Here is a 24,067-nt window from a genome sequence, read left to right on the forward strand (position 1 = left end):
CGTCCTTATAATTATTTCATTGGATAACTACAGAAAAAACTCGCCTGAGATCATGGATATTATATTTTAACTTTTATTTATGCCAATATAATGTTATGGGTTGATTGCGGCGGTTGAATAATTTGTATTTTGAAAGTTCAAAATACATTTACATTTTATCATCTCGAACATAATAATAATATATGTTGAGCAATTTGACTTGTTATCTCGCACTTAAAGGTTCTTCCTAAACTCAGAGTGATAATTATCTATGGGGAACCTCGTAGACGTTAACCGATATTTTAGTTTTAAATTAAGTTATAACCATGTTATAATATAATACGACTTTCAAATGCTCATAGCTAGGATTAAAAGCTTACAAGACGCCCTAGGTAACATAACATTCTTACTTTTAAATTCGATTACCTATAATATGTAAATTCGCCATAACGTTAAAGATAACAACACGACATCGGTTCTGCCGAACACGAATTTCCTATATTGTGTCGTACCTACGTCTGCAGTGTAAGACGGAGACAACGCGTGCGGGCTAGGCGTCCTCTTAACATAATAATTTGGTTAAAACAACGACGCGTGTTCGGAATCGTTTCAAAGTTTACTAATATACAATACGTCATAATATAATAAGAGTAAGGCGGGCCAATTCGCTATGACAATATCGTATTACGATCGTCATTATTTACTTTTGCCCACCCGTCGTCTTATACTCGTGTGTTTCCATTGCCACCGGAGCGCCGGCGAATCTGCGTCAGGTGTACAGCGTGCCGCCTTTATTGACTATAATAATAATATTGTAATATCGAAGTGCATCGGCGTTGATGTATTGGACGGGGAAAACTTCTAGACTATATGGTTTTCGCACCGGCGGCGCACCCGTCCGTGCGGCTGCTAAACTATCGAAGTCGTCACCCCCCCCCCCCCCTCGAAACTTTCGTAAAAGTTTACTTACCGAAATCGGCAGTGATTTGTTCGCCGCAACACACGAACACGAACAGCAGCGCACACACCAGCCGCGTCTTCGCGTCACGCTTGTCCATCGTTAGCCGCAGGGGCTTGCGCCAATACACCATTACCACGCGTCAGATACAGCAGTTCATTCGGACGGTTACCGATGGAGTTCACCTGCAAAAAGAAATTTCGGCGTTCGGTTAAATCGTACAAAACCATACGCGCGTACAATAATTATAGCACACACTCGCTCGACGGTCTAGGAAGAGGCGGCAGCGAGTTATCATAACGTATAATGATATGTTAATTTATTTCTTCATGAATATTTATTAGTATTGTAACGTACGGTTTCTGCGTACAAACTAAAAAACGTTGCGTTAACAAAAAAATAAAAATGTTAATTGCGCAAAAGCGCTGTTGGATAGTAAATGTACATAAAACAGATTTCGTTATGAGTAGGTACGTAGAAAAGCTATTCATTATAGATCGCAGTTGGCTTAAAATCACAAACAATTTTCATAGAAATCTAATATTATTCTAAATAAATACCTATTATAATAGAAAAAATAATGTAATTATTATTATTATTTTTGTAAAATAAACACGAAAAAACTATGAATATTATAATGTGTTTGAACTCGGTTTGAGTAGGAGCTTTAATGCTTCTATATATCTATTTATACGAATTAGTTCACAATATCAATGATAATTTATTATAACATTTAAATTGTTTACGATGATTATATATTTTTTTAAATATAACATGATTACATAGTGACAATTATAAATGAAGAATGAATCTATTTATTAATGGTTTACGCATCACATTTAAATATGTGTACATAATATATTTGTGTTTATAATTCAACTGAATCAATAAAAATAAAATCAATAGTGTTGTTAATATTCGATATAAATAATAGCATATGAATAAAATGACATATTTCCGTTTAATATTTTTTGACGAGACTATTGGGTTTTATTAATGAAACCTTAAGTCATTCAACTGATAATATTAAATCGATTTGATATATATAGAGATCGATAAAAGATTTTAATGACCAAACCTCAGTTTATATAGTAAGTTTAATTAAGAAAAATTAATTTAATAGTTGATATTTTAATTTTGAGCAAGTAGTTGAATAGTTCAAGTATGAATATTCTTTATAAGAATAATTTAACAGAAATACAATATTTTGTTTAAGTGTAAAGTTAGGTGATATAATTATATTAATTTAATATAAACATAGAGACCCAAATACAACAAAGTTTTTGGTATAATCAGATCTAGGAAGTATTTAAAATAATTTGTAATCGCTGATAGTGCATAAATGCATAATGCATAATTTTAGTACATATTATAATGCATATAAATTAGTATTAATTAATCAATGTTTTATTCTGAATGGCAGAAACTATACTAGTGAGATATACATGTTATATAGATTATAGCTTTAAAATAATGCCAAGCATGAGATCAGTTTCCAACACCAACATATTCAAATCATGTCATATTACTTCAATACGTCTTGAAATAGAAATTGAGTTTTTATTTTGTCGTCAAGATAGTAAGTATGTCTACGAGTATAATAAGTATGTAAGCACGTCATATACTTTAGTCAAAGAAATGATACCCAGGTGTAATATATATAAATATATTCAACTTATTTTCACTTTTGTCGTGACGTCAAATAAATCATAAGCATCATATTATCACAGTTTGAGTAGACTTAACAATAATAAATCCAATTGGAATCGGTCATAGTTTTGTTATTCAAGTACGTTTTAGATTTCAGTCGAAATCTGAGAAAGACTGTAGTACTAGATGTAGGCATATTATATACGTTTCTAAAAGAAAAAGAAAAAACACTCACAATTTATTATTTATGATAAAATAATGGTTGTCAAAGTTTTAGGACTCGTGTATAATATAATACAAAATACAACGGGCCATTTTATATTTTTGTAGTATTTTACAAAAATATATAATACAATACAATTATTGGCATTTGTAAGGTACATAATAATATTGTATTAATTGAAACATATAAGTAAGTTAAAATCAAACAAAATAGGTTTTTTTTATATTTTTTTTTTTTTACTGTAATTTTGGATATTTTTACTATAAAAAAAGAAAGAAAGAAGATAACTAATTTGCTGAACAGTGTTCCGATAAGTACCGAATTTACCTGGTCATTAAATAGAAAGTCTTTGTAATGTGTATTGAATTTGAATTCAATGACAAATCATTGAATACAAAAAATGATTCCTATTAAAGACAGACAGTATATATTAATTACCAAGTTTACTATATTTTATAATATATTTATTATTTATATTATTTAACGGTTTATTTGTGGTAAATTAAATTATTATTTTCCTAAATAATTACATTTAAAAATGACATAATGTATAAAATATAATACAAAATATTTAAATTTCAAGTACCTATGAATAATATTTTTAAATTAAATTACAAAAAAAAATAACCAATATTTATACCTATTCTTCGTTTGAACATCTAATTTTGTCGAAATTTGAACTATATGTCCTTACTTCGTTAATATTTTTAAATAGTTTTAATAACAACTTATGATAATTCTTGAATTACATTTTCAAATTTCTTATTATTATTAAATATCATTATTTTTAAAATTATACCATCTGTAGACAATGATAATATATCATATTATTATTCTATAATAAAATAAATGTATTCTACTCTCTACTCAGAATCTAAAATGTAAATATTAAATATACTTGAAATGTACTGATTTCTGTGAATTAATGAATTGCGTTCATTTTTCCACGGTTCAATGGTAGAACATATAATAGTTAATAATGTTTATATATAATTACAAATGATTCAAATGAATAATTATTATCATGTTACAGGAACAATGAACATAAGTATACAACATAAATTATAGATATTGAATATTGTATGGAACTATACAGGCTATTGAAATCCAAAAGAATGTCATCATCACTCAAAAAATAATATGAAATTAAAATGGTTTCATTTTCTTTGATTTTATTCGAAAACAGTATTATATAACTATAATAACTACTCGTATAATTTACCAAGATAAATAGATAGGCGAATATAATAAATATAATACAACAGTTTTACTGGTTTAAAATTTAAATAATGTTATTATTAGATTTATATATTTCCATTGAAATTCATAATCTATAACTAACCGATTTCCAAGTTATAATATATTATTGTAGTCTTATAGTATAACACAATACACAGCTATCAGTATAATAATATAATATTATGTTGATTAAGAGTATTTGTCAATTTGTCAGTTGTTTGATTGTTTTTCTCTCACGTTGAAATCAGACAACAATAACCATTCCCTTATTGTGCGAAATAAATTTAACATAGATAGGTATTCGTTTTCTGGGAAAACAGTACAGAAATGTACAGATACCTGTGTCCCTCATATTTCAAGAGTCAATTTTATTTCTGTTCAGTTTTCCCACGATTTCCGGTCTGCATTTATACTGACAGAGTTCATTGTTATGTTTCCACACAAACAACGCCGGTTAACGCACTATATAATATTTTAATAATTAAATGAATCTGAATACACAATAATATTGAACTGGTGAAATGACAAGATAAACTATGCAACCCCGACACCCCGTTGTCGTTGTGTCTTTGTTATTACTATTATTATTAATATTTCATGTATAGCCGACGTATTTTACATTAATCATTCACCGTTGGATATATATACAATTTTCAGTTAATTTTTTGCCGGGCACTTATCCTTAAACGTCAAAACTATTCTGTGGTTGAGAATTCCAAAAATGTCAAGACCGTTTCCGAGTAATGTAAGCATCATCTAAAAAGAGCCGTGTTTTCGACCGCAAAACCACCACGCGCGCGTGCGTCGAAATATTAGGGCACTCTGATCTCAGTGTTTATCCCTTGATATTAATTATTAACTATATGTACTGCCGACGTGTGACATTGGTTTTTGACGGAATTATTATTAATCGAAAATAAACGTATAAATTAAATAATTGTAAAATTTAAAAAATATAATAATATGCAATTCCGTAGTTAATATTATTTTAAAAACGACACGGTAAATAATATTATAAAATATGATAAAGGCAAATGTATCAATTCATTAGATTCAAACTCAGTATAATACACATATCGATATTATTTGATTTTATTCCAAGGAAACCAGTACAAACACAATTATTAGGCAATATGTGTATGTGTTGGAATTTAACAAGTTCTCAGACAAACTACATTTTAGTCACAAGCTATTACATCTTATCGGAGACTAATGATTCGAAAATATTTGACAATAAAAATATATTTTCTATTGAGAACGTATTATATTGTATTATCAGTTAAAAAAATAAACGCTGTTTGAAATATAATATACGACAGGTATTTAAAAAAATAATATATTATAAGTATGTTCATTAAAATTTCTAAAAAGTTAATTTTAATGTTATCGAACATGTTCTGGAATATATTATAGTTTGTTTATTTATTTTTAAAAAAAAAACTTTAACTATAAAATAATTTTTTGGTGGATGAAAATAACTATCTATAAAATATTAAAAGTAGAATCATAATATCAACCATTAAATGTAACTATTTTTAAAATATTTAGGTTCTATCTTAAGTACTTTGCAAATATAATCAACAGTAAAGTTAAGAAGTTAAAAATACTGTTTTAAGTGATATTTAAGTCAATTGTACAAGAAGTAAATAAATGTGAATACATTTTAGGTAAAACTTCCAAAGTGTACATATTTAGATAAACTGCTATTAAGATAATATAAATAATATAATAATATAATAATATATATATATATTATATATATATTATATTATATTATATTATTATATATATATATATTATTATATTATATATATATATATATAATATATATATATTATATATTATATATATATAATATTGATCTTATTTTTTTAATAAACTGATGTGTATTCAATATAAGAGAAATATATGTAAGAGAAATTAGTAAATTTTTTATTCGGTACAGTATATATATATGTATACATATAATAATAAGCTATTGCTCGCATAATGGTTACACACGATCTTAAACCCAGTTCAGAATATAATAAAGTAGTAGGCACCTACTTTTTTTTGTAAATTAATACCCTAATAATAAATTATATAATTACCTACCTTATGTTTGGCCAAGACACAAATTTATTAAGATTAGCATTATAAAAGTTTAAAAAAATAATATCAATACAAAAAAAAATTAAATATTTTTATTTATAATTATATTTAATGATGATAATAATAATTAATAATTTTAAATATATTATATTTAAATAGAACAATCATTATTCTAAATGAATTATTATTATTTGTATAAAATAATAATAATCTATGTGTATTCTATTGAAAAATATTATATGGACCTTGTTTATCATAAAAAAAAATAATACATGGTTCATGATTACGTGACCTGCAATTATTATTCTTTTAAAAGTCATCATAACGAGCATTGAACAAACAAAAAAAAATATGTTTAAATATAATAATATATTAAAATGCTTTCTCTAATAATTATTGTCTTTACAGCTTTACATAAGATAACATATAAATTCCTGGTAGACATATGAAACACAAAAATAGTCTTCCCTCGGCCATTAAAATTCTCAAGAGACCATTCTGGAAACAATTTGATTTTAAACGTGTCCGCCTAATGTATATTGAACCAATAAAGTATAGTAGTGAATACACTTGAAACAGTAATGGTTTTTTCGTCCACTTCATCCGAATTCAGAACAATAAAATTAGAATTATTTCCCAAAAATAAAGTTGGATAGTTTTAAAATTTGTTACTCTAAATATAGTATTATGCATTCTCTAGAGCACTTCATCGTATGTATTTTTAAATTAAAATAATTGTGTAATAAATTCAGGTTGCGGATGTAGTATCATTACTATGTGATATAGGTGTGATCAAAAAAGTATATTTCTCATTTAACTATTTTTAATAGCCCTTCAATGCAACAAATAAACAAAAAATTCAAATATTTAATTAATCAAATAGTTATTATTATATATTTTTTTTTGTAACGCTTATTAATATTGATAAACCAAACAAAAAAATATTTAATCTAAAACCTCAAAATAATATAATTAATACAATATAATGTCAGTGTTTTTATTTAACAAGTTCTTTGTGAATATTATATTTTTTTTTTATTCCATGTTTAATATTATGTTAAATTGTTGTCCTTTGTATCAAGTTAAATTTATTTTATGAACTTCAGACTATAATAGCCCGTAGTTGAATCTTATGATATAAATTCAAGTTTCATCAATATTTAAGATTATGAATATATTCTATAGATAGTTACGATTTCTCCAGTATCTTTCATAAATGGCATATTATTTGATGTAAATTATTCAATTATTGATAAACTTTCAAGATATGTAAATTATAATAACCTGTGCTACAGTTCAAAATTCAAATACTAAATTCCTAATTTGTAGTGATTCAATAATACAATTTGTGTCATTACAATCTCCATAATTATCTCAATCTACAAACTCAACGTTTACCTATATCCATTTCGAACAATTATAGATAACAATTTTTGTATAAGATATTAAAAAAATATTGAACAATTTCGACTCTTTATTTTAAGTTAACTGTTATACTTACACATAATGTGTAGAAATAAATATATTGTAATTTAATATTCTACATAAATTAAACATTTGTATACAAATTAAAATAAATAGTTCTTACGACAAGGATAAATGAAAAGCCAAGATATTCAATATATTGTCCAGATCTTACAACTATTACAAAAAATAATGAATTTTTATATACTTTATAATCACTAATATAGAAAAGTAAAGTTAATAATATAACGTTTCATATACATGTAATAAATTTAATATCCAATGGCCATAGATGTAGCGCATTATTTAATAAATAATATAGACGATTGAATTATTTATAGACTCAAAGAGCTTGTAAATGTACACAAACAGACTTAATTATATTAGTATGTACAAGGATTTGTTTTGTTTATTAATCTAACACTATTAAGCCAATATAATTTTTAACACGTAGGGAATTTTTCGGGGAAAACTTGATTTTTAATTAAAACTGTTCTTACGCTATGCCTAACGACGAGGACTAATGTTGTGTGAAATTACTGCAAGATGTACGCGAAATGTATCGTATAACATTAATGTGCCCCATGAAGTCCAGTAAGTTTTTGTCTGAAAAAACCATTAGATAAAGATTACGAACCAGATAATTCATCAGTTTTAGTTTTAGTTTTTTTTTGTCTAAATAGAAAGCTTAATTACTACATTTTATGTCACTAGCTGTAAACTAAGATTATTTCACAATATAATGGTTATCCGACAAAAAAAAAACCAATCCGGTTTTCCATACCATATTATATGATATGACTGCACATAGAATATCGTTTATAACAAATCGCCATACACCTTATACAACGATGAGTAAAAGGTCTATGCAAATCGCACATTGTATGTATTGGTTTGTCTATTATAATTCTTTTTAAGTAGCATTTGTTGTGTACCGCAAAATGTTCGGCTTAGTCATCAATTACTGAGGTCAAAACGTAAGCATAAAATATAATTTTTCATTATACTAGGTAAAAAAGATAATTATAATATGCCCCGAAGCAACCGGGATTTGTTTAATGGTTTGTGAGAGCCGGGTGGGTCCATAGCAAACCTAAACACATTTCAAATTAAATATATCTAATAAAAATTTCATAACACAACGGAAGTTACAAAGTATTGTATGACATAAAATGATTATGAAAGATAAAGCATTCAGAATTTTTTTTTTCTTATCCATACTTTTGTTTCTATTTTTATATGGTATTACGGTCTAACTAACCTTGTCCACCCTTTCGGTTGCGCTACTGCACTTAAGACAAACTAAATAATATTTTAAACAAAATGTTTAGTTTTAACAGTACTTAATTCAAAATAATATACATAGATTTGCATTACAAATCCTAAATTATTCCATAATTATATGCAAACGTGTACAATTTACATACTTCTTTGCTTTATCGTTAGGTCGTGATTTACATTTTTTGTATAAAAAAAACTTAAACCAATTAATAAAATAAAATATGCATTAAAATATAGCAATGTTTATCACATTTTAATTGTTACAGTTTTGACGAAATATAATTTATTTCTTCAGAATCAATATTTAAAATGTGATATATGTTTATTAATTGCCTACTATAAGCGGGCAGTCTGTAAATTCTACACCGACGACACATTTCCCCAAAGGTGGTTAATTTATGTTTGCCATTGAACTATAACATTCACAGTAAAATATTGTATAGGTACCTAATCATGTTACCACATGGCACATACACATACCGTGCCCTATAAATAAGTTTATATTTTACACTTTATGTTTATGTATAGTAGGTATTGTATAAGCAGTCACGCAATTCTTCGCGTGTCGTTTATATAAGCAATGTATCATCTGATGACCATTATAGAAAATCTGTTGTAATTTTCTGTACAAAAAAAAAGTTACCTGTAACTATGTAAAAACACGTCAAACACGGTAATAGATAATATATTATTACAAGCCATGTTATACTACATTGGTGCATATATCAAACTTTTCAATTTATGTCTAATCTGATATTTTTTTTAGACAAATATTTTCCGTGGTTTGTAAATACATGGTGTATGGCGTTTACACAATGGCGTGTTTACTAAGTTGTTAATAGTTTTTGTAAAATTATTTTTTTGATTGACAGAGTCATATCTTATTTTAAGTTAATATCTAATATTATTACTAACACTGAAAAACAAATGCTGTTTTTATTATCAAGTGTGCTATTAAATTTTCAAAGTCTTAATTCGTAAAAAGTTATCAAAAAAAATATTAAAATATCATTCAGCAATAACAAGATCATTTTGTACATTTTTTCCCTAATAATATGCTTTAAGGTATTTTTATCTACTAAAACTTTTTGTTTTAATTATTTTTTTTATCTAACCGTTAATAAATATATTTATAGAATAATTCAAAAAGCGTGATCACATTTCATTTTTTTTTTTAATAGTTTATTTATTCAAATATTCTGATTTTTAGAGTTTTTATAAATATTAAAAATCATACTATAGCATTATTGAAGTTATTTTTACTACATAAGAAATGTCCTGTAAAATAATTATTATACAATTTTTATATATCTAATTCAATATTCTAATGAATAATTATTTGTCAGTTATGAAACGTTTATACTAAAGACAATAGTCCTTAAAAATATAAAAAATTCTGAAAAATATATAATATTGGATTTAGTATTGATTATATTTTGACACTTATTAAAATGTGCATAGCTCTCATGGACATATTATAACTCAAAAACTACCCGTTTAAATTTTGATTTTGATGCATCAAGCTGTTTGAAAAAATAATCTATTAAACTATTTATAGTATAAAAGGGTAAATATATATATATATGTGTAAATGGTCTTTATCTATTTTTCAAAATTTCAAAAATTAGATTTTAGATAACTGCATCATCGACAAAAAAAGAGGGTTGAACATGCTTGGGGAATCACCCTATATAAATATATAAACACAAATGATACACATGACATATAAAACACATTTTATAAGAATGTTCATAGTAAATTTTAAGTAGTTCAAAACAAATAATATTTAAGAAATTCAAAAACCGTATCGATTTTATTTTAGTATTATATTATATTATCTTCATAATAAATTATAAATATTTCATTTTTCCATATTCTTTAAAATGTTTATAATGTATACAAATGGTACATAATACTTTTTGAGAAAGTTTGTGCAGGTATAAAAGAAATAATATAAATAAGGAACTGAATACTTAAGTGAGAAAATATCGTTCACCAACCACTATTAAATAATTGTATTTTATTTCATTTACTCTGGAGTTAAATGGGTTTGCGTAAAAATTATTAACACTATGTTATTTTTTTTTTTTATTGTATATACTATATACTATATACAATATACAATATATACTCGTAGTTTGTTTTAAAATAGCTCATTTGCATTTTATAAAAAATATTGATAAAAAGTAGATGATATTACGGTTAGTTGCCATATTTTCCAATTAATAGGTAAACAACTTACAATTATTTAAATTCCAATAAATATTTATTAATAATAATAACTATTATTTATAATATTTAATTTTTGTTTATAGTTTTGTTTGATAATTTTAATTGGCTCAGTATTAAAGTATAATATAGAAATTTGTTATATATGACCAATGATAGTCCGTTATAATATTAATTTCGATTTTGAATAAATTGATATTATTTTAATTTTTGGGAAAAAGATAAGATAAGAGGAAACTCAAGGTGTATTATAAAATATCCAATATTATCTCTGTTATTTACACACATCGCAAGTTTTAGTATGTATTTTCAAAGAATAACCTAGAGCGACTTATATGAATACACATCAAGTGTGGAATCACTACTGATTTTTAATGTTATATACTAATTAGTAATTAATAAGAATTTGTATTATTTAATGTTATACATATTATTTATAATTATTACATAAAATAATTTATAATATTAATAAAAAAATCCTTTTGCAAATTGAAAACGTTTAAACTATTCCATAGGCGAAGTTAACCTTCATGTTTAGGGAATGTAATTATTTCTGAAAATATTAACCACCTCCCCTGACTCGCTTCGTTCAGAATCTAAAAACGTCATATGTAAAAGACTTTATTTTTGTTTAGGTAGTGCCACCGTGTACCCTTCACACTCGCTGGTTCCGCCGGTGTTTATAATACATTAATTTATTTGCTGTGAAATTAACTTTAAAATTAATGGTAATTTTTTTGAAGTGGATTCGTACTTTTTATGAATTGGGCATGACGTATATAATTTAAAATATGTCACGTTACTGTCAACTGTTAAAAAAAAATCGGTATGTGTTCGTGCAAAACTCTCATATTATAATATATAATTAAATAAAAATCAAATGTATTTACAATTTTGTTTCGTTCTAATATACTGCAGATATCTGCCAATTAAAATAATAATTGTGTTATATTTATAAACATCGTATTAAATAATTTAGATAAACAAAACTATTAATGCATTATTCACACTTAGTAATATTCTTGTGGCCAAGTACCAAAATAAAAGTAAAAAATCTTTTAATTCTAGTAACTTAGTTTTTTTTTTTTACCATTTGTACGTTCAGTGTCCGGGAACCCTTCAGTTTTTCATAACGTTGGCTTTGTGCCATATCATTACGACAGCTGCAGTGTCTAAGCTACGACGTCGGAAACGTTGTGAATTGTTCTTTACGTTATCCATTATACTCTCTTTAAACTGTATTATCTGTCTGTATTACTGTTTATAATAATAACAATAATAATAATAATAATAGAAAAAAAAGAAGAAACCAAAAATAAAAACAAATTTAATTTTCCTGGTAATTGTAAGTACAATTATGAACAATTTTAACCATTCCAAATTTAAACATTGCATTTTGCAGGTTACAATAAGTTCTTGATTGGTAAGTTTTCTGTTTTTTCCACTTTTTTCTTTCTATTCAAACACCGTAACAAACTCAATGAATCTGAGACGTGGAATGAATAAAAGACCAGTTACCAAACGAAAAACATGTTGTATTCGTACTACAGCGAACCAAAAGTTTTAACTATATTTTATGAGCGCACTCTAAAGGTCGTATACATATGTTATTGGATCTTAGTTTACATTTTGTGAAAATTTACAAATTATAGTTTACTGAAGTTTTTCCCATCTTAAAGTATTTTAAAATTTAAAACTGGTTAGTACTTTTATATTATGTTAATAATCGAAGTTGTATCTTGAACATATATTTGATAGTTACCTATGCACTGTATTTTATTTGATGTATTTTGAAAATATTCGTGGACAATGGTAAAAACACAATTTCATTATCATATTTTAACTCAACATTATTGAAAAACCAATTATCAATAAAATATTCCAATAAGTACCTAGTATTCATATTTGAATATTCATCAACTAAGATAAATTATAAGTGCACAATTCTGATATCTTATTAAATTTCCTATAATTTAAAGATATACTTTCTAATTTATTTTCAGCGTGGTACAAAATATGATAATTATTAACTTTATTTAGTTTGCATGACTAAAAATTTCTAAAGTTACCTTGTTTAATACAAAAATGGTTGGGTTTGGGTTAGTTTTGCAGCAATAAAATCTTCTCGGTAAACAGTTTACTTATTTTTAATAATATGGTATAAACCATTTGAGAAATGATTGAAGTAAATTCTGTTTTTCGTTAACAACAATTTTCAATTTATATTGAGTTATATGCAATTCACGCATTTAGTTATATTTTATATTATGCTTAAAGCAATTTAAATATATCATACAATGTATGGTAACATTCAAAATAGATTGATTGTATTGTTTAGAAATGGAACTAATTGTTCATGATGAAAAACAGAGAGCGTCACAAAATAATAGTATTTTGTCAGTATGTCGTATTAACAATTGGAACTTATAGCGCTTAAGAGTACACTTTACCCACATTAAATATTTTTTGTAAATTTTAAAACGCTCATAACTTTCTTTAGATTTAAATATAAAAATAACATTTCTAGGGGCCCTAGATAATAATATATTTTCATTTATAAATTCGATAATAATTAAATTTATTATCATACTCAGGACAAAGTAAAATAAATTCTTCTTTACCGTTGAATTTTCCATGCGTTAGTCAGGCGGAGACAACACACGCCATGCGGGTATAACCTTCTCTCGACTGATCAGACCAGAGTCGGATACCATAGGATAAAACTATTCATTTGTGTAATACAATAAAATTATTTATTAAAGATTTCTCGTGAGGCATTTTCTCCGTTTATTAAACATGCAATACTATTAAAACCCGTAAACGTATACGCCCGAGACATCAGAAACGCTCGTAGTATGTAATATAAGCTTTCTGAGGACTGTCAATGATCGTAGACGAGCTCCTTGGAATTTTGTCCGGTTTTGATTCACTCGAGACTGGAAACGTGATTGGTCAAGCGAGATAATCATTATTTATTAGTTCCCGCCCAATTAAAAATATTTTATTTGAGTGTAAAAACTTTGATCATACCCACACGCATCGCAGATTTACGCCTGGAATAAATCCGGCGTGCGTGGATGTGGATTACTGAACGAATATTATTTTAATGACATTTTAAAACGTTATCATGCGTATAATATATTTTCGGCATTATCATTATTATACTTACACTCGGTATACATTTTACATATATAACTACCCATATACACTGTGTCATCGTCGTCGTCGTCGATAACGATGTTATTGTTTTACTCAGAATTTATTAAAAGTTACCCCTTTGGGAAACTTTTGGCTGTTAAAATGTATAAGAGTTGCACCGCGAATTTCCGACTGTAATAATACATATAACGAGAGTGTTATTATAGTGTAAATACGCGTGCATTCGTTTGTGCGGCCCATGTGCGTATTAATAGTATTAATAATATTATATAATACGCCATCGCGTTATCGAGACTCTGTGCCAAAGTAATATAACATTTATGTGTAACAATACATATATAATAACATATTACAATAATTCCCGCGTTTTACAAGTTATTATAAATGTTTTGAATACCGTCGTCACCGTAAATGCATTCGCATACATAAACACACACACACACACACGCGCGTATATATATAGTTGCGGAAACTTGTATTATTAATTGGATTGGCGATTAAAGTAGTTTGAATTAAGTCTGTGGGGAGATAACGTCGCGTATAGAGGGCATTCACGAGAAAACTTCGTCTCCGCGTACGAATGTACGATATGATTAGAATATAATAATAATAATAATAACAATAATAATAACACTAACTACATAATAATACTATATAGTAATATGCGTATGATGCCTACGACTGATTGTGTGCCAATTTTCTTCGTCCGTTCCTTATTTTGTGGGGATACATTCTACATAGCTTAACCGTTTTAAAATATGATCGATTATATATTGTTCGTTAAAATAATAATGTTATATCAATGTTTGCCAAAATGTGCCCTCCCTACTTTCGATGTCTGGATATGTCAACGTTAAATTATAAATCATTTAGTTTCTGAGAGATTAATTATTAGTTTCATGGATTAATGATTAATTATTATTAATATTTTCAGGAATCCAAGGGACATAACACGCAATGATTAAGTTTGACCAAAAAAACATATTTTTCTTTTCTTTATTAAAAATATTCAATCTATATAATATCGTTTGCACAAAAACCGATAAGCTACATATGTGATTATTGTGTCATGATTATCTCGAAAAAAAACACTCAACGACGAAACTTTGTGGAATGCAATATTATACATAGGTACTCGTATATTTTCCATGAATAGTGGAGTTAATTTATTTTAAATTGAGAGAGAAATTTCTATGCATAGGGGCATAATCTCGACAATTTATTACGTACGACTATTTTCCACATTTTGTGTGGTTTTTTTTTTGTTCTTATTCAAGTGAGTAGAATTAATATTTTTTCAAAAATATCACGATACAGCGGCTATCCTTTTCAAGATAAATAAATAAGATAGATGAACAGGGAATTACCTTTATATAGTTCTTACATTGGTGATTTCAGATTTGAAGCATAGTAAAGTTAGAATTAGCATTGAGTGCTGTTTTTATTTTCTGGTAGGATATCAAAAGATGTATAGTGTATACCTAACTATTTATTACAACAGATTGAAATTGTTTATAGTTAGTATTTAGTATTATAATATAATACCTATGAAAGTCCTCCATATTACTTACCATACAATATTTACGATATAGACATGCATGTTACGTCAAATTTGCGGTACTGCAGAGAAATTATTCATTTCATGAAATCAAAATATCAACACTTGAATACATGAAATTGCCACTTTAAAGAGCATTATAATACTAATTGCGTAGATCAGTAAGGCCTTCTTCTTAAAAATAATTAAGGAAATGTAGTGTTGCATTCACGATTTTACACGAAATATACATAAATACAATAATCAAATAATTTTATTGCATTGTATCATTAAATTAAACTTAGATAATAAGTTTTATCTTATATGAGTCAGTATCGAGTACTGGTATAGATTCCATAGAATTGTGTGTACAAATTACTTACAATATTAATTAATCCAAAATCTAAATAATATATAACATAATATTTTCATCTTATTGTATATAAAATAATAATAGTAGAATATTACAAGATATATAACTACATTTTTTTTGAATCATAACAACATAACTAAAATTCTTAGTTTAAATTTGAATATCCAATGAAGTAATGTTGTTAAATTTTTAACGTCAACGCTTATAAAAAGAAATTATGTTTAATATGCATTTTTGATATTTTAAAATTAGTTATAAAGTACAATTTATGAAAAATCTTTGTTCATTTTCAAGCTTTTTGACTTAGGAACAAAAATTGTATTAGCTACATAAATCAAAATAAAACCTGAAAAAGTTTTCATTATGATTCCCCAACGAGTACGTGACGCAGTCTACACATTTTTTATTTTTATTAATTTATATTAAAAGTAATGATAAAACATTCCTTGGTTAGTTTTGTATTTTATTTTCTTGATATTTTTAAATTATTGGTATTCTGTAGGTACTTATTATATGTGTAGAAATACTGCATCATCGAATAAAGTATAAATAAAATTTCTGCCTAATTCATGAAATCAACAATCGAATTTGCTGACTCCTTAAAGTTGATGGCCAAATTTCAGATTTTGTGTACTCGGAATTGCCGTTATTGATTTCATTAAATCGGAAGTTGAATTTCTGTTAATTTCGTGAAATCACTGATTTCACGAATTTGGCACACAAAATATGATGTATATTATAAACATCATATTTTCTTAGTATTAAACAACTTATTTTAGCTAGTAAATGTATAATTTCATGGTACTAATCAAGTATATTATAATGTAAATAATAAAATGTATTAGTCTAGATAGATATAACAAGGATATTTAAATATTTATTAGGTTATAAATACCGACAATTTTTTACAAAACTATTATTTACAGGAGTATTAAATTTCATTTTGATACATTTTCAATTAGCACAACTATATCCACATTACATAATAGCAAAAAAAAAAAAAAAAAAAAATGCAGAACAAAATAATAGTGCCTTCCTAAGTACCCCACTCAAAACGACATACTAAAGAAGAGACATCTAAAATGAACAAAGCCCGAGGCTTACTAAAACTGACCTAGCTGTCTACAGTACTTACCTACTTAATATAGACAACATAATTAAATAAAACATATATCATAATAAAACTTAACATGTAAATGTCTTTATTAAAACTAAACATTTATTTTGCGTATAGCACATTTAAAAAAAATTACTTATTTTATTGTACAAAATATCAAAACCCAGAATACGTAAGTAACCAGGCTAATTGTCATAAAAAATCCATAGACAAAATTATTATTAATTGAATAACACGATTCCCACGATGTTTAAAATATTTAGTCTAATGGCTATTATACATTAATTTTTAGTAATTATTATTAATCATAATATTATATAGTTCTTAAAAGACCACGGAAATAGCATATTATATTTTATAATATTATGAATCTTAATAATGAATACTAAATATAGGAAAAAATAATTAGTTTTTTTTTTAAATTTCATATCTACCTAACTTATAATGCACAACTAAAACATCTATATTAAGTTTCTGTTATAGATTAGGTATCAAATTTAAATACGATATCGTATCAATAAATTGAAAAATGTATATTTAAATTGTTTAAAATATTATCTTGGATGTGGATTTAATGGAATTCAAACAATAATTTATGTAAATAGATTTCATAGATTATAATATAATTCAAATGTGGGTTTAGTATCGACTTATTAAAAATATGTATTATTATGATATAGGTTCATCATATAACAAATATCAAAAAATCTATTTTATTTTATAAAATAATTAATATTTTAACTTTTTGTTTTTGATCGCTAATTTGTTTTATTTTGAATCTTACCGATGGTTTATTATGTAGAATAATCTTCTAATAAAATATCTAAGACTTGCAGAACATTTTAGAAACAACAATAGAATATACTTAACATAATAATGTATAATAATGTGCAGTAATCCTTTGATATTTTTTGACCATTTGGGGAAAAAATCTATTCAATTTTTAGGGTCTTCACAGTCTTTTAGTATATGTATACATATATAATTATTGTAAGAGGCTATCCTTTTATGTAAATGTTATTTTTATATATTATGAATAAGGCTAAAGGAATATTCTATAGTCGATATGTTCAATGTAATATATATCTATGTGTAATATAAAAATTATATTTAAATATAAAGTTTTATATTTGAAGCAGATATTTAGATTTTTTCTGTATATAATATGGGCATATATCATAATATAATATCTATCTGTGTATAATATTTTCCATATTATTATCTATTATTACGTGGGTTTTATCGCGTTAATTATAACTTAAACTATACAAATGTATAATTAGACTGATTTAAATTTCGTTCACATTTATAACTTAAAAGTGTATATATTAATTCAAAATAAACTATAGTAACATTTAAAAAAATAAAAACATACGTTTAAAATATACAATTAAATGGCTTTATTATGTACGAATTATTCAATGCAAACACATTATTATTATTTATTATCATTTTATGACATTCTATAGATTTTAAATCAACTTAAATCAATATTTAGTATTTGAATGATTTAATAAATTAGTAGTGAATTTCACTATGCATGAAGAGTTCAATAACTAAAGCATTTGCTTAATCATTTAGCGTTTAATAGATAGATGGTACATACCCTTATAGCACAGGTCACAGAATACCATAGTACGATAAAAGATTTATAGAGCCATCAAGACTCAGGAGCACATTGTATACTGTACATTATATCCTACAGTAGTTCAGGTGAGATAAATAATCCCAACCATTTATTAATTGAGCACAATTAGGCAACTAAGTTATTTTGTGGTGTTAAGTATACTATACTATAATAGGTACCTACAATTAAACCTACACACAACAAATACGCCATGAATATGAAAAAAAAATTATAATATATTTTTATAAAATACAAAATATTAAAAATAAAATATAATTATTTCTTGTACTAAGTATTGTACTCACTAAATAATGTTGTATATTTGTATGTGATATTTATTTTATAAAGTATACATAAAATCAATTAATTTTGAATTATCCTTTTAAAACATGATATAAATTATTATTATTTTTAAGTACCTTCCTTTTTTTAAAGTATTCATTAAATACTGAATATTACTATAATAAAAAAAAATATAATATATTTATAAATATAAATATAAATATAAATTTGAAAAGCAATAATATAATAATTAATAATAATTATTATTAACTACAAAATCAGTCTATAATATTTGTCAACATTTCATTAAATTACCGGTCATGTTTAGGTATAGAAGTTTATGGTTATATTAATATTATCGAGCATTTCACTATATTGTTTAATACATTAAATATGAATTTTATAAATTACAATAGTGTAAAGTAATTTATATTATTTGTTTATAATAATAATATTTTATTGATTAACGAAGTAATTGCAATAGCGAACTATATAGTATAATAAAATGTACAATTAAATGTCCCATCACACCACTGATTGACAACCTCATCTTCCGTAACGTACGAAAGAATATTAATACAAAATTAATAAATATATTTTTTCATATTAATATGTTATACCGAGATATAGTGAAAAAAAGTAGGTATTTTATTACTATTTCTTGAAGTGGAACTACATTAAGCATTTAATATTTACATTAATATCAATAAAACAAAATTTATGATGAATGAACTATAAAGAAAATAACTATTATGCCATGTATTTATTTAATATTATAAAATACATTTTGAAATATTATTTGCAGTTAGTTATAAGCGAATAGTTTTGACATTTTAAATGAATATTTTTAACTAAGTAAAATTATATAACAAACTTAGACAGTAGTCTCTTTCCCCTGTGGCGATGTGGATTTGATAATATTTTAAAGTTTAAACGAAAAATCTCAACTTCCCATTTCTAGACAACATTAAGATTTTCTTTTAAAGTTTTATTTACATCAATTTGATTACAAGTTATATTTGATAAAATATAAAACACATCAACTTTCATTTAAAATGAGTAAACCATAAATTTGTGATACGGAATACGAAAATACATTAAATATACAGATATAAATACAATATATAATATGTTTACATAATATGAATGATGTATAATCTGTAGAAAAAAAATTATTAAATTTAAAAGTTATTTCAAAATTGATTAGATTCATATAAATTGAGATATCGTATTATTTTATTTTTTTTATGAATAATATTTAAGTTACTAATATATAATTATACATAAAATACATTTTTTTTTATCTATGATTCATTTACATATGACTGAAAATATTAGTACATTACATCTACGCGGAATACATTTATCATATAATTGTTTTTGAATTTTCAAGAAAATATATATAAATTTACTTTTTAGCAACCTATATAATATTTATGATTTATTAATGAGAACAATCATTAAAACAATATTGACATTTTATATAGTATCGAAAAACCTTCTTGTTGTATATATTATCATATTAAAACCCATTTATTTTCTCAATTGTCTGATTTTAGCTTAATATGTTTGTATAACTTTGTGAATACGGCAAATTGTTATACTATTTAGAATTAAGTATCAAATTTATATAAAGGATTCCAAGAATTTAAACTATCTTCTATCATAATAAATTGATGTTATAATACTAACTGTATTTTCTAAAATAAAAATAATTTTAAAAACATATCAAATAGTCATTACACATATTATTATAATATAATCTATATATTTTAAAATAAATTATAATGACTACTCACTAAATACATAGATATTTTTTAAATAATATTACATTTTTAGTTATATAAATATATTTTAAGTTATATTTTATATTCAAAATATTTCAAAATAGCGATATTTTATTTTTTAAGCAGGTCATGAGTATGTAAAATATAAAAATATAAAAATTCTCATAACTCGTTTGCAAATTTAAATATCATAAAGTATCAAAGAGATACCATAAATAATATTTTTAAACATTAAGTTTGATCCTAGGTAAATTTACTCTAGTATTAAAGTTCTAACACAAAATTTAATTAGTTCTACTGTACGCAAATTTATCATGTGTTACGTTTGTAAGACGGAGAGAATATATGCGGGCTCTATTAGTTATTATCAATATGAATTGTTGTAATAAATCAATATAATATTGTTAGTATGAAAGTTTATATTTACGTTAAAACTAACAACAATTTTAGCAGGTTTAGGTTAATTTACATAGAATACATTTTGAATATCCTATTCTCAAACTTATAATAATTAAAAAAAAATATGTGTTAAAATTATATAATGGAATAGTATAAAACCATTAAAACTTAAAAGAGCTTTTTTTGTTTTATATTTTAAATTTTTTTTAAATATTTTTTTCCGCATGAAACGCAATATTTTATTGCATTTTATTTAAATTTATTAAGCCCGCGAGTTTTTCTTTTTTTTTATTTCCAGACAATGTTTTATGCTTCGCATTGTACATCTCAGATGTATTAAAATATCCACGAAATGACGAAAATATTAATGATATTCGTGAATCTCCTGGTATAACAAATTATACTGACATGAAAAATTGGTCATATCACAACAGACGATACAAATCTTTCTACCATTGAATATTCGAATGTCAATTGATTCCAAAACGGTTCAAACGATTATCATTTTCATAAACATCAAACAAATACCATTAAAGCAAATACGTACACCTAAAAATTTTCTTTATGAATTCACAGGTAAATATTATATTATTTAATTAATCAAATCGATTAAATACATAATGTAGATACGATATACGACTTAAACTTGTGTTAAACATTAGTAACAAATTTGTAACTGCGTATTAAAATAAATGACCATTTATAACTAAAGTTCAGTGCTTTGCATATTTATTAGCTTCTTTGGACATGTAACAAATTCGTTATCTATCGACTTATTATACCCGTTTTCCAATTTTCGTAACATTATAGTAATTTATTAAGAAAATAATGAGAATTCCTCATAATAATCAACTTACTTAATAAGATAACACAATAATTATAATGTACATTTTACCTTGCATACATTTTAAATCATTTTCACTGTCTTTAAATATATGCATTTGTCAAATGAGTTGTATAAAAAAATCATATTCTTTAAACAATTTGTTTTTCTTGGAATTGAAAATGCAAACAATAATAATATAATATCATGCGATAAAAGTAATATAAATATTCTTAAACAAATATAAAACAATTTTATTAACAAATAATATCAATGCTTGAGAAATTTATTTGCAAACCTATTCCAATAATAAATGTATATTTATTAATAATAAATTATCCAGAACTAAGTATTAACTTGCATACTATTGCATATAACTTAAGTCTTGGGTCTTTTTCAATCTAATGAAACCTATAGGGTCATTTCAATTATACTAAACCCCGAGGGCCTCAGTAAATGATCTAAAAAGAACGTCGAATATAACTTAATATTTGTGTTAATTTATTGATAAATTAATATAAGAAAAATATGAATAGTAATTATTGATATACTCTTTTTTCAAAACGTTAGTGCGATTTTTTTTATTTTATGAATGTCTTATAAATTTTTTACTATTCACTTTTATTTAAAAAATTCAGATCCTATTAAAATATTTAAAACTATATTGATTCATTGATTTTCATTAATAATATAATACATCATAGGCAAGTAAATTTTAAATGCGTATTCAATTTTAATAATAAATTTAGCTAATATGTCAGTGTAAGACATCAAGTTTTTAATAAATGTAAACCAGAATTTACCAACTTGCGGTTCTCGTCATAGTCAAATGCAACTCGTGTCTTTTTATAAAATAAAAATGTACTATTAATTATTTTGGAATATATTTATAATAAACATTTATAAAACTATAAAAAAATGTATTAATAAACATTTCGGTCCTTGGTATTATTGTGTTTATTGTATGTATCCGTGTGACTTGCGAGCATATTGTCCATGTTAACCAACCCTGGTTTAGTGGTTTTATTTTACGAGAAAATATCTAATTTGTGATTTCTTCATTATTTAGGTCCAACTTTAAAAATTATACCCATAATACTACATCTATAATATTAAGTATATTTTAATAATATATTTTAGCTTGGTCATTGGTGCATATTTTTTTTTTTATTCTATATAATAATATGATATTTTCATATGTTCTTTTTCTAATATCTACTTAATTCAAATAAATAATCAATAACAACCTAATTTAAAATATATAAATATTCTTCTAAACGAAATTAAGATAATAAGTCTACTCTCCGTGAGTCCACGTACTTCACAGTTCACAATTAGTTAAATACCATACTATTTCGAATATCGTGTATTTTTGTATTTTTAATATATAATTTTATCAATTAATTAGCATGCAATAAGCACAATGCTAGTAATGCATAATGTAGAATATACAATTAATACAAATATTATACATAAAAATGTAATAAAATATGTAAGTTATAGTATTCAATTTTTTTTGTACGGTGACTGGATTTTCAAATCATTTTTATACATTTTATAAACAAAACTAACATTTTACTATCTTTAAATTCATAAATGTATTATCATCTGTATGTATTTTATTTTAAGTTTTAAATTCAATGTATAACTTCATATTCAAATAAACACATTTTATTTTATTAAATATAAAACATCTAACCATTTTATATAACAAATTACATATTTAGAATAATTGTAAGTATATAGGTTAGTTATAGACTTATAGTAGAGTTTCTACTCTGTTTGTAATAAGCTACTCCGTCGATTTAAAATTTACGTACCAGTTACTTTCAAATTCAAAAACATTATT

At 24.6% G+C, this 24,067-nt stretch overlaps 1 protein-coding gene across 6 annotated transcripts in view; it reads right to left on the reverse strand.

Annotated features, from left to right (window-relative positions):
• The window catches only part of LOC113561294, a 151,693-nt gene that overhangs the window by 62,803 nt on the left and 64,823 nt on the right, over positions 1 to 24,067 (reverse strand). For all 6 annotated transcript variants that reach the window (XM_026967633.1, XM_026967631.1, XM_026967630.1 and 3 more), the window contains one exon: positions 950 to 1,122. In XM_026967633.1, the coding sequence (XP_026823434.1) occupies positions 950 to 1,070 (121 nt within the window). In that variant the 5' untranslated portion in view covers positions 1,071 to 1,122. The remainder of the gene's footprint in view (positions 1 to 949; positions 1,123 to 24,067) is intronic.

The sequence above is a fragment of the Rhopalosiphum maidis genome, chromosome 4 (genome assembly GCF_003676215.2).
Source record: "Rhopalosiphum maidis isolate BTI-1 chromosome 4, ASM367621v3, whole genome shotgun sequence".
Taxonomy (NCBI): Eukaryota; Metazoa; Arthropoda; class Insecta; order Hemiptera; family Aphididae; genus Rhopalosiphum; species Rhopalosiphum maidis.